Here is a 12,979-nt window from a genome sequence, read left to right on the forward strand (position 1 = left end):
TGGATAATCTTTATCTGGAGTCCTAAGGAAGAATGTTTCTTGTTGATTTTACCTCCACTGGCTATTTGGACATTTGTTTGCCATCACTAATGGCCATCTGGATCTCGATTTCTAATATATACCAGCTTTGATTTCTTTTTCTCAAATTTTTTCTTAATTACATGATGGGAATGGCTTAACTCAGTGAAACACTGCATTCTCTTCCAAGAATACTACTTTAGTGCCTTCTCTTGTTATCTGTACCTTCCTTCAGGAGGAGAAGTATCAAGCATTTAAGTGACTATTGACCTCATGGAAGCAAACAGGCTCTTTAAGATTTTGTTAACACGTGGAACTGATTTGGCCCATGCGCACACCCCAGTCACTCTAGTCCTGTTCCACTGCCCTAGAGAAGGCTGTGCTGTAGGGATTCTGCGAGTGAGTCATTGCAGAGACGGGTGACATCTCTCCCTACTCCCCATTTGAGCTCTCTGCCTCTCTCTTGCTTCAGTGCAAATCCACCGACCAGAGACAGAGCTTCTGGGGTAGCAGGCAAACAGGTGTTCTAGCTGTGATGACAGTAACTTTCAACTCCTCTCTCCAGAAGAATCCTGCCATCTGTCTGGGAGGAGGTGAGCCTTCAGGTCATCATTTCATGACTGAGCTCAGCTCCTGCCCTTTCACCTCTGCTCACACCGCTTAACTTCATTCTCTTTAGAGTTCCCATATAGCCCTTACAGCACATACTCTGCATTGCCACTTTTTATTTATGTCTTGCCTCCCTAGATACATACTGGGAGTCTTTACAAAGACTATAAATAAAATATATATTAATATATATTTATTTTATTTATATAAAATATAAAAAAGGGATTCTGTCCTATTCATCTCTGTATCCCAGGCACTTACCACAGAGAATGGCACAAGGTATCCAACAAAGTTTATACTAGGACTGAAGGGAGAGAGGGAGGAGAGCAAGGCAGGCAGAAACACAAATTTTTAAAGCATAAGTGCCCCCAACTGAATTAGTCCTTAGAGAATTTAGCTGCTTTTACTCCAGTCTCTGAGCCCTATTCTTTCACTTAATAGACTCTTATATTAATACCCAAATCATCGGTTTATATTGCTTTGTCAAGAGCTACTGTGATGAAAATCCAGACTAACAGATGTTCTATTTGCTTCTCAAATGTGTTTGAAAGGGATTTCCACCTTAGACTAAGTTCAGTATTGTAGTATAAAGTAGTGAAAAAGTTCCTGTGAATGGGATTGATGACCCCATAATTAGGGGTACAGAATCTGAGAAAGGAGCAAGTGAAACTATTTAAAGTTGACTCAGAAGATTTGTTAGAGCAGAGAAATGCTATGTCCATGGATTAGGAACTCTCTGTGTGAAGAAACCTGAGACTTAAAATCAATGTGGAATCTATCTTATCCTATCTACTAATCTGCTTAATCTGATGGCCAAGAAAGTGATGAATAGGAGTCAAATCACAGGATATTTCCCCAGAGAAATGTGAGTACTTGGGATCTAATCTATGATGTTACTAGGTTGGTCACCAAGGAAAATATTACTTAGGAAGAGAAACTCATTTTTAGCAATTTGCCTCTAGAACAGACGTGAACAGGTTGATTCCTCTCACACTAGTCAGATAACTGGATAATATAAAATTTAAAAAGACATTCAAGCTGGCTATTTAAATATCCTGTCTTGCTGGGAGGTTGTTGGAGGTAGGGAGCAGGGACTGAACTAAACGGGCCTTTCTAGAACACTGTTCATATCTGTCATACTCCATGTTTAATCCACACTTGCACCTTCTTCAGGGCCTCCTGATATCAGAAAGGCTTTAAAATAGCCTTACTACATTTAGGTTCCTAGTACCCCACTTCTGTGCAAAAAGGAACTCTGCTAGATTATTGCTGTCTGTGAAGGACTAAGTCAACGAAGTGGATAAAGGTGCATCTGCAGGGTCTGCACATCTCCAGATGAACGACCGCGGTCAGCTTGCAATGCTTCCAACGTCTGACCACAGCCCAGTCCTTGAACAGCACCCGTAGCCTTCCTCCAGGGACAAAGCACCTTGTGGATGGGGACTAACCTTTCACTTTGGGTAAAAACATAATAATGATGACAGATAATACATAATACTGATTTGATAATGTGTGCTCCTGTGCTGTGTTGTAAATATGAAATTCAATCCTCTTAGCAACCCAGTGGATGTGTTCTTCTTATTTCCAAGCTTTAGATGAGGAAAATGTGGTTTAGCGAGTGTAAGTAACTTGCCCAGATCACGGAGCTGGTAGATGGCCGAGCTGGGATTGAATAAGAAATGAGTGTGAGTTAAATTGATGGTGTTCCTTTACAGCAAACTGTGCTGAGTCACATTCTGTTTTCTCAAAGGTCTCAACCAACAGGGGCCTCTGCCACACTGTTCTTGTTGGGAATGTGAGTCCATACTTTTGTCAAATGAATACAAATCATCCTCTCCCTTTGTGTGATTCTTTTCCAAGCTCCTTTTCTGCTAAAGGGCATATTTTTCAGTCTATTCATTTTGCTATTACCTTATTATATAAATTCAGCCTCAAGAAACAGATTTGAGAAAAGTAGGTAAAATTAGTTAATGATAAAATCATTATAATAATTTTAAACAAGGCTCATAATAACAGATTAAAATTTTTTTCTATGTATGTTCCTTTCATGAATATCTTTATTAAACTTCCATATTTGTTCAGCCATTTCCCATCGGAAACAAGGCAAAATATCAAGATCCCAAATGTTAGGAGTTTTAATAGTTTAGAACTTTTCATCTAAGGTACCCCAGTACCTTAAGTAGGCATAAACCCCTTTGAACCAGTCTCCAGGATTCAGCATTTTAGGCAGATAACCATACCATTATCTGTATAAAGCAAAATGAATTAATAACCATTGAATCCCTTTTATTCTTCTTTGCTTGGCACTTTGATCAAAAGATGATTCACCAGTCTCTACCCCTCACTCTCTCTGAGCCCTGGCTCACAAGTCATCTCCAGGAAATCCTCCCTAATTAACTACCCAGCTCGGATCGGCCTTTTGCTTTCTACTCCCTCAGTATGGGTCTGGCATCCAGGTTGCAGGGAGGGGAAAAGGATATAACATAGTCTTTGCAGGAGCTGTAGTTTTAAGTAAATGTGTGCTTCTGTTGCAATCATGATGTTCACTGATTTTATACATATATATGTATGTGCTTGTATATTATATATAATATGCACATTTCCTCTGCTCCGTCCTCCAGCTCTTACTGGCGTGGTCACATGCAGCATTGCCCTGGGCCCCCAGCTAAGCCCCTGCTTATTTGTCAGCTCTGCCAGTGCTTTGTCCTGTGCTTCAGAAGCTGCAAGCTGCTTAGTAAACTGCTGATGGAGAGTTAACTTCATCCTCCTCATCTCTTTAATTAAAATCTACTGCCTTCTTTGTCTTCTAGCAGATAAAAAAGGCTAAGTTATTAAAACTTAGGGGTAAGTTTCCCACTTAATTATCCTAATGACAACTGCCCTTTTCCTTTAAAGTACTGGGCTGAACTAGTTCTTTTAGAGACTACTAATTTTAATTGTATCTCATGTATTATTGCCTCTGTCTAATAAAATCTGGCATGTAGGATACTGAGCCAATGATATCGTATATTCAGTGACCATTTAATTTAACATTTAGTTTATGTATCTATACTCTTTGACTTGATTTTCTGCCCTGTAATGATGCAATTTTCTCCTTCACCCCTCGTGTTTGTAGCAATAGAAAAAGTGTCATGTGTGTTTTCACCCCTTCCATAGCAGCATGCTTATTTCTGAAAGTGCCAGACTGCACCTCTACGTGCCCTTGGCTAGCACACACAAACTGTCAAACTGTGGAATTTGATGATCTGTTACGTCTTCATATTTTTCATCATTGAATTTAAACATCCAAATTGTGAGCTGCACCTCAAATGTACGGTACCTCTTGTTATATTTTCTGGAATGTGACTTTGTTTTTATCCTCTTAGGTATCTCTGTCATTTTTATGTCAGAGACACTGAAAGGCAGCACCTTTTCAAGGCTAAGGAATCTTATGAGTTCCCTTCCTCCCTAGATGAAGTCTCAAGGTCCCCATTTTAAAAGACCAAAATGGAAGCAGGTCACCCCAGCATAGCATGGGAAGATATGGCCATCCACGTGGGTCTATTGAGCTGCATAGTGTCCAGAGTCTGGCTCCGTCTACTGATCCCTGGGTGGCCCTCACCCTCAGGCTCACAAGATGGCCACTCTCCCTCCAAGCATTGCATCTGTATTTCCCAGCAGGAACGATAGTGAAGAGGGAGGGCAAAGGTATGTCCCACCAGATTTGCAGGGTGTTAAAGAGCTTTCCCAGAGCCCCACCAGTTACTTACAGTCGCATCTCTTGGACCAGAATCAGCCTTACAGGAGACTGGAAGATGTACACTTTTCGTTGATCCATTGTCACCCTGAACAAAACCGAGGTTCTGCTGATGAAAAGGGAGGGAGAAATGGACATGGGGTAAGCAATAGCAGGGTCTGCTTCAAGGATAAAGTCTTTACAAAAATTTCAAGTTAGCCTTGACTGAATTCCAACTAAAATAGTCATTGCGAAACTGTCATTATATGTCTATAGCCTTAATTTCAGAATCTAAGTTTTGAAGTGAAATTTAGTAGCATTTAAAAAAAATATTTGGATACTTTGACTTTTTCAAGTCCAACTCAGGAATAGAAAAGTGAACATAAGAAATGTTTTAATTCTGAAATTTTCTACAAAAATATCTGGTGATTTTTTCTACCAGGAAAGTATTTCATCTTCTGAAGCCTCCCTAGTATGTAAGATGGGATTAGTAATATGAAATAGTCATGGCGCTGGAGAAGTGTCCTCGCAAGGTCCCTTCAATTCGGAAAGACCAGGAGAGGAAAATGAGCTGATAGTGCTGCGTCAGATACACACAGCCACCCTACCGGTGCCCCAGGCGCCTTCCATCTTCCTGGCAGGGTGTGCAGGCAAGATCACTTGGGTATTTTCCAGGTGGGTACATTCCACCAGTGTTGAGTATTTTCCACGTGGGTACGTTCCACCAGTGTTGAGTATTTTCCAGGTGGGTACGTTCCACCAGTGTTGAGTATTTTCCAGGTGGGTACCTTCCACCAGTGTTGAGTATTTTCCAGGTGGGTACGTTCCACCAGTGTTGAGTATTTTCCAGGTGGGTACGTTCCACCAGTGTTGAGTATTTTCCAGGTGGGTACCTTCCACCTGTCTTGAGTATTTTTCAGGTGGGTACATCCTCCCTCTGTTTGGTATTTTCCAGCACTGGTATGGTTCAGTCTAGTTTGACATTGAGAATGTAAAAATTACAGCAAAATGTGGTGGAAGAATATCAGCTATCATCTTAATACCATTTATTTTCATTTTTATTCCGCTTATGCACTAATTCAGAAAGTGCCTGAACATAAGATTAAGCAGAACAGGCATCTGCCAGTGTGATGAAATTTGGGAGCTACAGGAGACACTTCCCCCACAGACATGCCATTTTAGCCACACTGAGAGGGAGCACTGCTAAGGCCTGCAAGTTTACTGTCTCTAAAGAGAGGAGTTAGTTTCAAATTAATATTCTATGAGCTGTTAATATCTTGGAGCAAAAGAGTTTATCCAATTACTTATGAGAATAGGCATGTAGAATAGAGGTGGGCCCAAGACAGATAAATTCCAGTAAGAGTAAAAAGCAAAGTCCAAAACAACATAGAGAATTGGGACACTACAGTGGGGACCCCAGGCCGCCTGAAAGCAGAGCTAAACATGCCCAGAGTGAAGTTCTCAAAGCAGATGGAAAGGTATCAACACTCTACCTGTTTACAGCCGTGTCCTGAAACTGCCCGGGGTGCCAGGGCCTTTATCAGGAGAGAGGACTTCCCTTTACTCTGTGATAAGTACAACTGGGCAATTTTTTACTGTTTATAAAATTGTGTTATGCATGAAAGCCATAGTTAACTAGAAGTTAATCTTAATAACTTCGAAAAGGAGTAATCATTTGATTCACAAAATCCCAAGGTATTTTAAGGGGCCAATAGGATAAATACTGGAATATATAGCTAATATTATCAATAGAGGTGACCCCTAAAATCATTTGTACCCCTCTTGCCTAGATTGTCATTATAAAGTACTGTCATTATTGTAATTAAAGCTTCAAAGTGAATGAAATAAATTTGCCTTTTTCCTACAGAATTTGTCTTTAAGCACTACCTACTTTCTGTTAATGTCTAAATAGGTGTATAACCTATGTTGATAACAATAGTGCCAAAGAAGAATTATTTGTTAACTCATCCAGGAATTTGGACTATTCAAGGTCATAAGTGAGCAGGCTTAAAAATAGTTATTTAAGTATTGCTCACATGATCAAGTTAAACACATAGTGTGAATTTCTTTAGTTTGGAATAAGGAAAATGTTTGAAAAGTAATTTTAACATTGAAAACTGTCACTGTGATTATTCTTCATAAAATAACCAATATGTGTCTATATAGTACTTTTTAAATGACTATAATTCCTGTTCAATTCAAAACAATAAATGCATATTGAGATCTACTATGGGCAAGAAAGACATTGTTCTGGAAATTATAGATATTGTAGTGACGGGAACACATTTGCTTCTCTCAACATGTTTAGTGTCTAAATAGATCATAAAACAAGTATATAACTAACAGTATGGAGGTTCCTCAAAAAATTATAAATAGAACTACCATATAATCCAGCAGTTGCACTTTTGGGTGTTTATCTGAAGAAAATGAAAATACTAATTCAAAGAGATATGTGCACACCGATGTTCATTACAGCATTATTTACAATAGCCAAGATGTGGTAACAACCTAAATATTCATCAATGGATGAATGGATAAAGAAAATGTAGTCTGTATATACAGTGGACTCTTTTTCAGCCATAAAAAAGATGAAATCTTGCCATTTGCAACAACATGGATGGACCTTGAGGGCAATATGCTAAGTGAAATAAGTCAGACAGAGAAAGACAAATACTGTATGATCTCTCTTACATGTGGAATCTAAAGGAAAAAACAACAGAAAACAAACGAGCTCATAGACATAGAGAACAGATTGGTGGTTGCCTGAGGTGTGGGGGTAGTGGGGGTGGGCAAAATAGGTGAAGGAAGTCAAAGGTATAAATTGCCAGTTATAAAATGAATAAGTCATGGGGGTGTAATGTACAGCATGGTGACTATAGTTAATAACACTGCACATATTTGAAAGTAGCTGGGAGAGTATATCTTGAAAGTTCTCATCATAAGAAAAAAAAGTTTTGTAACTATATATAGTGATGGATATTAACTGGACTTATTGTGGTGATCATTTTGCAATATATATAAATATAGAATCTTTACATTGTACACTTGAAACTAATTATAATGTCAGTTATACCTCAATTTAGAAAAAGAAAGTGGGGCCGGCCAGGTGGTGTAGTGGTTAAGTTCGTGTGCTCCACTTTGGCGACCCAGGGTTTGCAGGTTCGGATCCTGGGCACAGACCTATGCACTACTTATTAAGCCATGCTGTGGCTGGCATTGGCAGTGGATGGTAGCTTAGGGCTAGTCTTCCTCACCAAAAAACAAAAAGAAAGTATCGGTTATCCGTTATCCGTATATTTTGACTCTGTTTATCAGACCACCTTGTTGAAGAATACATTCCACGGGGCTCTAAAAGAATGTTTCTTTATTTACGTGTTGTTAAGTAGATAGATTTGGTGAATGTTTCCAACAGATTTCTTAATAAGCAAATGACAAACCCAGTTTATATCTTTACACTGATTCCTGTATTCCCTCATATTATACTTTCCATTCTCCACTTTTTAGGTCTTCCTTTGACTCATCTCACTTTCAGCCATTTAGCTTACATAATAACTGCTACAAGACACATCTGCACTTTTTCATGACCATGCATTTGATTCCACACAATCTAACCCTACTCCTCCCTGACTTGTGTAGATTCCGGATGAGGTCACATTTGGTCACTTACAGATCATAACTGTAATGGCCCTAGGACTGAGTTGTGCATTGAAACATGTTCCTAACATCCTACCCCCAAAGATCCTTGTATTCTCATTGGCAGGAGTATCATGCGTTAGAAGTCTTTGGTGAAACACTGAATTCAACACACGACTTGGTATGTACAAGACTCTTTGACAAGTGTTCTCAGATTCATCTGAGTAATGAATTATAGCAATAATGCAGAGAAAGGATTTGGAGCTTTGTAAGCCATGAAGAAAAAAAGTCATTCACCAAGATTGTAAAGTTTTTGAAAAAAGAAAATATTCTTCTTTGTTCTCTTTCCCCAGATCCCATTCAAAGGAACAGGAAGACAAAGGTGTTAAATAAGTCAAGTATTTACTTTCTGCCCCCAAATTTAATCTCTTTGTTTGCCTTTTTCCAAGCTGAGCTACAACCAATATTTTTTTAATGGAGTTTGTTGTTTTTGTAGGTACAAGCCAGTTACGATGTGACACGCTATGAAAATATTTTCTCCCTGTTCTGGGTTCTGGAGCAGCTTCTTCAAAAGGAAACCGAAAAAGGCAACACTTCAAGTATAGGGCATGATGACCAAGAAATCAAGAAATTTCTTCAGAAGCATGATGAAACTATTTTCCAACTCTCTGATGCTTTTCCTTTATTTACTTTTTATTTGTGGAGACTGGGCATTCTCTTGAACTCAGTAGAGAGAGAAACTGTTGAAACTAACTCATTTCCTTAGCAACTTACCAAATATCAGAGGCATACTAACGTTGAATATGTGAAGATCTTGTACTTAAGAGATTTTCAGGAATATTTTTAAATGGCCATTTTAAGTAGATCTCTAAATATAATCATTAATTTAATTTAATAGTTTTAAATTATATATAAAAGATTATGAGTCATCTTTCTATACTAAAATCAGCCAGTTTCAGTTAGGAATGCCCTCCATATTCTCATGTAACTGTATCTGACAGTATGTTACCCAATATAATCTAGCTCTATTATTCTCTAAAATGGACCATTAATTGTCTATCTCATAAAAGATATTTACATTTTAAAATATTTCCGTGTAATAGATACAAAAGGTATCAGAAGAGATCTTAAAAGTTTTGTTGCTTTTTCAACACAGTATTTAAAATAAGTGATCATAAATGAAATTTTTAAAACTTTTTTTTCTTATGTAATTTCACTTTTATCATTCTCTCTCACCTTAGAGGGGACCTCTGTAGAAGGAGAAAAGTTTTTAACATTTGTAAACCTAACGGCCTTTAATTTCATGTAATCAACATATTTTTCAAGTCCTTTTGAAAGTACTAATTAGTTGCTTAAAATGTTCTGTGTTTGTTGTTCAGCAAATGTTTGTTTTGATTCTGTTGATTATATATAATCCTGTTATTGTTAAAATGTAGTTGTCATGTGTAATTAAGTCATTGAGAATATTTTTACAAGTTCTAACATCTGTCCAGAAATATACTTTATACTTATCAAAAGTATATTTATACTTATTAAATGTACTGGTTGAATTATTCAGTTAGACAGTTTCACTGATTATATTTCAATTATTAAAAGTAAAAGCAACTAGTTTAATGAGCATACATTATGTACTTTCCTATAGTGCAATTTAGGGCACAATAAATACAAATTTGCTTTATTAATTATGTTTGATATTGTTTCATTAGTTAATTACCATTCCTAAGTGCCATTGACATTTAAAAGAAAAAAAAACAATGTATATGAAATCAAATCATTATCTGCCACAGTTATTTATGGAGTTATTTCTAGCTTTCCAGAAAAGATAAAGCCTTTTTTACAATACAAAACTCAATGTATGTATCATTCAGCTCTTGTTATGGAACAAACAACCCCACAATCCCAGTGGCATACAACAGTAAGCATTTATTTCTCAGGTCTCAGCCAGTCACTTGGGGATCAGCTCATCTGAACTGGGCTCTGTTGGAAAGCTCTGCTCAGGTTGCAGAACCTACCGGGCTCAGCTCCATGTTGTAAACTCGACTTTGGTCTCTGATTGTAAGTATTCTGGGGCCCAGGTTGAGAGGGAAGCAGGCACTCAGGGACAGCTCTTACATGGCAATGGCGAGAGTGAAAGGGCTGGGCTGAGAAATGTCACACTGTTACTTCTGCCCATGTGCATTGGCCAAAGTACATCAAATGGTCAAACCCAAAGGAAAGGGACAGGGAAGTACCTTCCCCCTTCAGCGGGAGAACTTGCAGAGTTAATGGCAAAGGGCATGGATATGGGAGAGAGTGGAGTATTGTGGCAAATAATTTACTTCCCCACACATACTCATTGAACACAAGAAGGATATTCCAGATCCTGCATTAGGAGGAATTTTTCTAATATTTGATTCCTGGGAACACTTCTGAAGATTGCTCTAAGTCACTTCAATTGATGACACTACAGGAAATCCACTACCCATGATCTCTCCCCATCCTCTCTTCTGTAATGATTAGACAAGGCTGGTAAGCAAGCAATAGCAATGACCCATAGTCCACTGCAGCCAGCCATGATCCTAAGAAGACTTTTGTAACTAGAAGGGATTTCTTAATTCTAGTAGTCGTCAAGCTTCAAGGTCTGAAAATTATCCTAGGATATGTATTTATTATAGAAGAAGAGACAAGACGTTGGGATTATCATTAATGTACAAAATGGAGACAGATTTTATTTCTATTTGGTATTAGTTTTATATAAACACTTAACTTCAGTTGATTATATGATACCTAACCCTTCATTATCCTGTGTTTCAGTCTATAACAGTTTTAACTGTGTAGTAAATTTAGTCTTGAGTTCTAAATCTCCTGCTGGTGAAAAAGAAAATAAAATGAGACATTTGTCTGTTTCACTACAGCAGTGAAAGATAGAGAATTAAAGAATAAATTAATAAATTAATGATTTAAACTAGAACTAATATTTATAAATATGGTAGCAATTAAGATTTTATTAATGTCCAACTTTACAATTAAGATTTTGGGGATAAGAATAATAGAGATAGTAGAAATTAGGTAGTGCTGAAATGGATGTAGAATAGGATGAGAAATAAAGAGGACCGACCATAGGACAATCCCAAAAATGGAGGAAATAATAAAAATGATAATGAGTGCTAACAGTCATAGAGTATTTATTATATATTTTGTATATGTAATATATATATTTATAAATATTATATATACACACACATATATGATAGATACCAGGCACCGATCTAAGCATTTTACATATATTAACTCATTTGATTCTCCCAACAACTCTGTACAATAGGTAACATCATTATCTCCATTTTAGGAATGTTAAACAACTTGCCCAAGTTCACACAACCAGCAAGTGGAAGACTTGGGTTTTTCCCCTGGAAACCTGTCTTCATAGTCCGCAGTCCCAATCACTGTGCTACACTGCCTGTTCAGTGCAAACTGTCCTGGCACTTGATGAAACCTTCACAGATCACTTCTTTGTGATTGTCTTTGAAGCTTTGTATGCCCTCCACTACAAACTTACAGCACAGCACTTCATTATTAGCTTATTTTGTATTCTTCAACCCCTGCAGAGCAGCTGTTCTATCTACCACCATCTCAGAGCTACAGCATCTTTGTCCTCTTCTGGATTGTAGCATTTTACGATAGTCAAGACTCTTTAGATAAATTACAGATCATCTTCAAACAAGAGTTTTCTAAAAAGTGCAAAGCTTCTTCTAAAGGTGGGGTAGGTTGACTATCCGACTGCACTGCTCAGCCCAGTGGGGAGAGGAAACAAGCCTGATTGTCTTGTCCTTGGATCTATAAGTAGATGCAATTCTTTCACAAGCTGTTGCGCTTTTCAGTCATATTTGTTGGCATGCTATAGATAACGGCAGTGTATTCCTACAGAAGTAAGGAAAAAGTCCATTCACATTTCCAGATTTTTATATACATTTGTAGATTTTTAAAAAATATTGATGGCTCTGGCTTATGATAACCTGGTTTAATTCATTAAACAAATATTAAGCACCAACTTTGTGTGCAAAGTTATTTGAAATATAAAAAATAAGCGTACTAAACTTTATCTTTTGTCAGATTCATAAAAAAGAACTTTCTTTTAGCAGTCAATATGACAACCCAACAACATCAAGAGTTTGTATCTGCCAAAGGAGACAAGTAGGGTGATAACATTTACCAAATATTGGGGAGAAAAGATACATGATTTTTATTATTATTGAAAGTCAATTCATCCTTTTTAAATTATTTATAGAATGACACAACACTAAATTTATCTTGTCAATGAATGAGCTATTGTTTTAAGAACTAACATTACAGAGCATAGTTGATACAGAGGAAATGACCTTGGCCTCTTTTTTATTTTTCATTTAATATTAAAGTCCTCTAAGTTGTTTTAAGAATCTATTACTAATAGAAAGCAAAGCCTATAAAAAGAAAAGTAAGTCTAACATTCAAAATATCAAAATAATTCAATTTTGTAATTCATGGATATATGCTCTGTAATGTTTTCTTGTGATATTTTAATCTAACTTTTGTTGTAACTCCTTAACTGGTTGGTGAACTTCTGCCGCATTTGGGTTGTAGTTGTAGGTGTTTGATAGCCAGTCCATTGGGGCATCAAAGTTTGCAGACAATAGCCTTAACCTTAGTTGTCTCCCATCTATATATGAAGCGATGCTTCTCAAAGGTGACCCCCAGGCCAGCAGCATCAGCAACACTTAGGAACCTGCCAGAGAAACAAATTCTAGGGCCCCACTGCACACCTACTCCAAAATCGGAAAGGGGAGGGTGGAGCCCAGAAATCCATGTTACATCAAGTCCTCCAGCTGATTCCGATGCCTACCAATGTTTGAGACCCAGTGCTACAATCATCGTTTTTGCTGAACAGCGGAGCTTAATACATAGAAAATAACTCAGAAAGTAGAAATTCAGTCATTCCAAACTACTTAACTGAATTTTTCAACTTTCCCTGTGTGTGCCTTAAAATTC

At 37.4% G+C, this 12,979-nt stretch overlaps 1 protein-coding gene across 3 annotated transcripts in view; it reads left to right on the forward strand.

Annotated features, from left to right (window-relative positions):
- MEI4 (meiotic double-stranded break formation protein 4) overlaps window positions 1-9,875 on the forward strand; it is a 242,743-nt gene extending 232,868 nt beyond the window's left edge. The window contains exon 5 of one of the 3 annotated variants that reach the window (XM_044757455.2): window positions 8,472-9,860. In XM_044757455.2, the coding sequence (XP_044613390.2) occupies window positions 8,472-8,741 (270 nt within the window). In that variant the 3' untranslated portion in view covers window positions 8,742-9,860. Of the gene's footprint in view, window positions 1-8,471 lie in introns of all 3 variants that reach the window. The other 2 variants (XM_070496398.1, XM_044757454.2) reach the window with 2 other exon arrangements.
- The last annotated feature ends 3,104 nt before the right edge of the window (window positions 9,876-12,979 follow it).

This window comes from Equus asinus, chromosome 24 (assembly GCF_041296235.1).
Source record: "Equus asinus isolate D_3611 breed Donkey chromosome 24, EquAss-T2T_v2, whole genome shotgun sequence".
Lineage (NCBI taxonomy): Eukaryota > Metazoa > Chordata > Mammalia > Perissodactyla > Equidae > Equus > Equus asinus.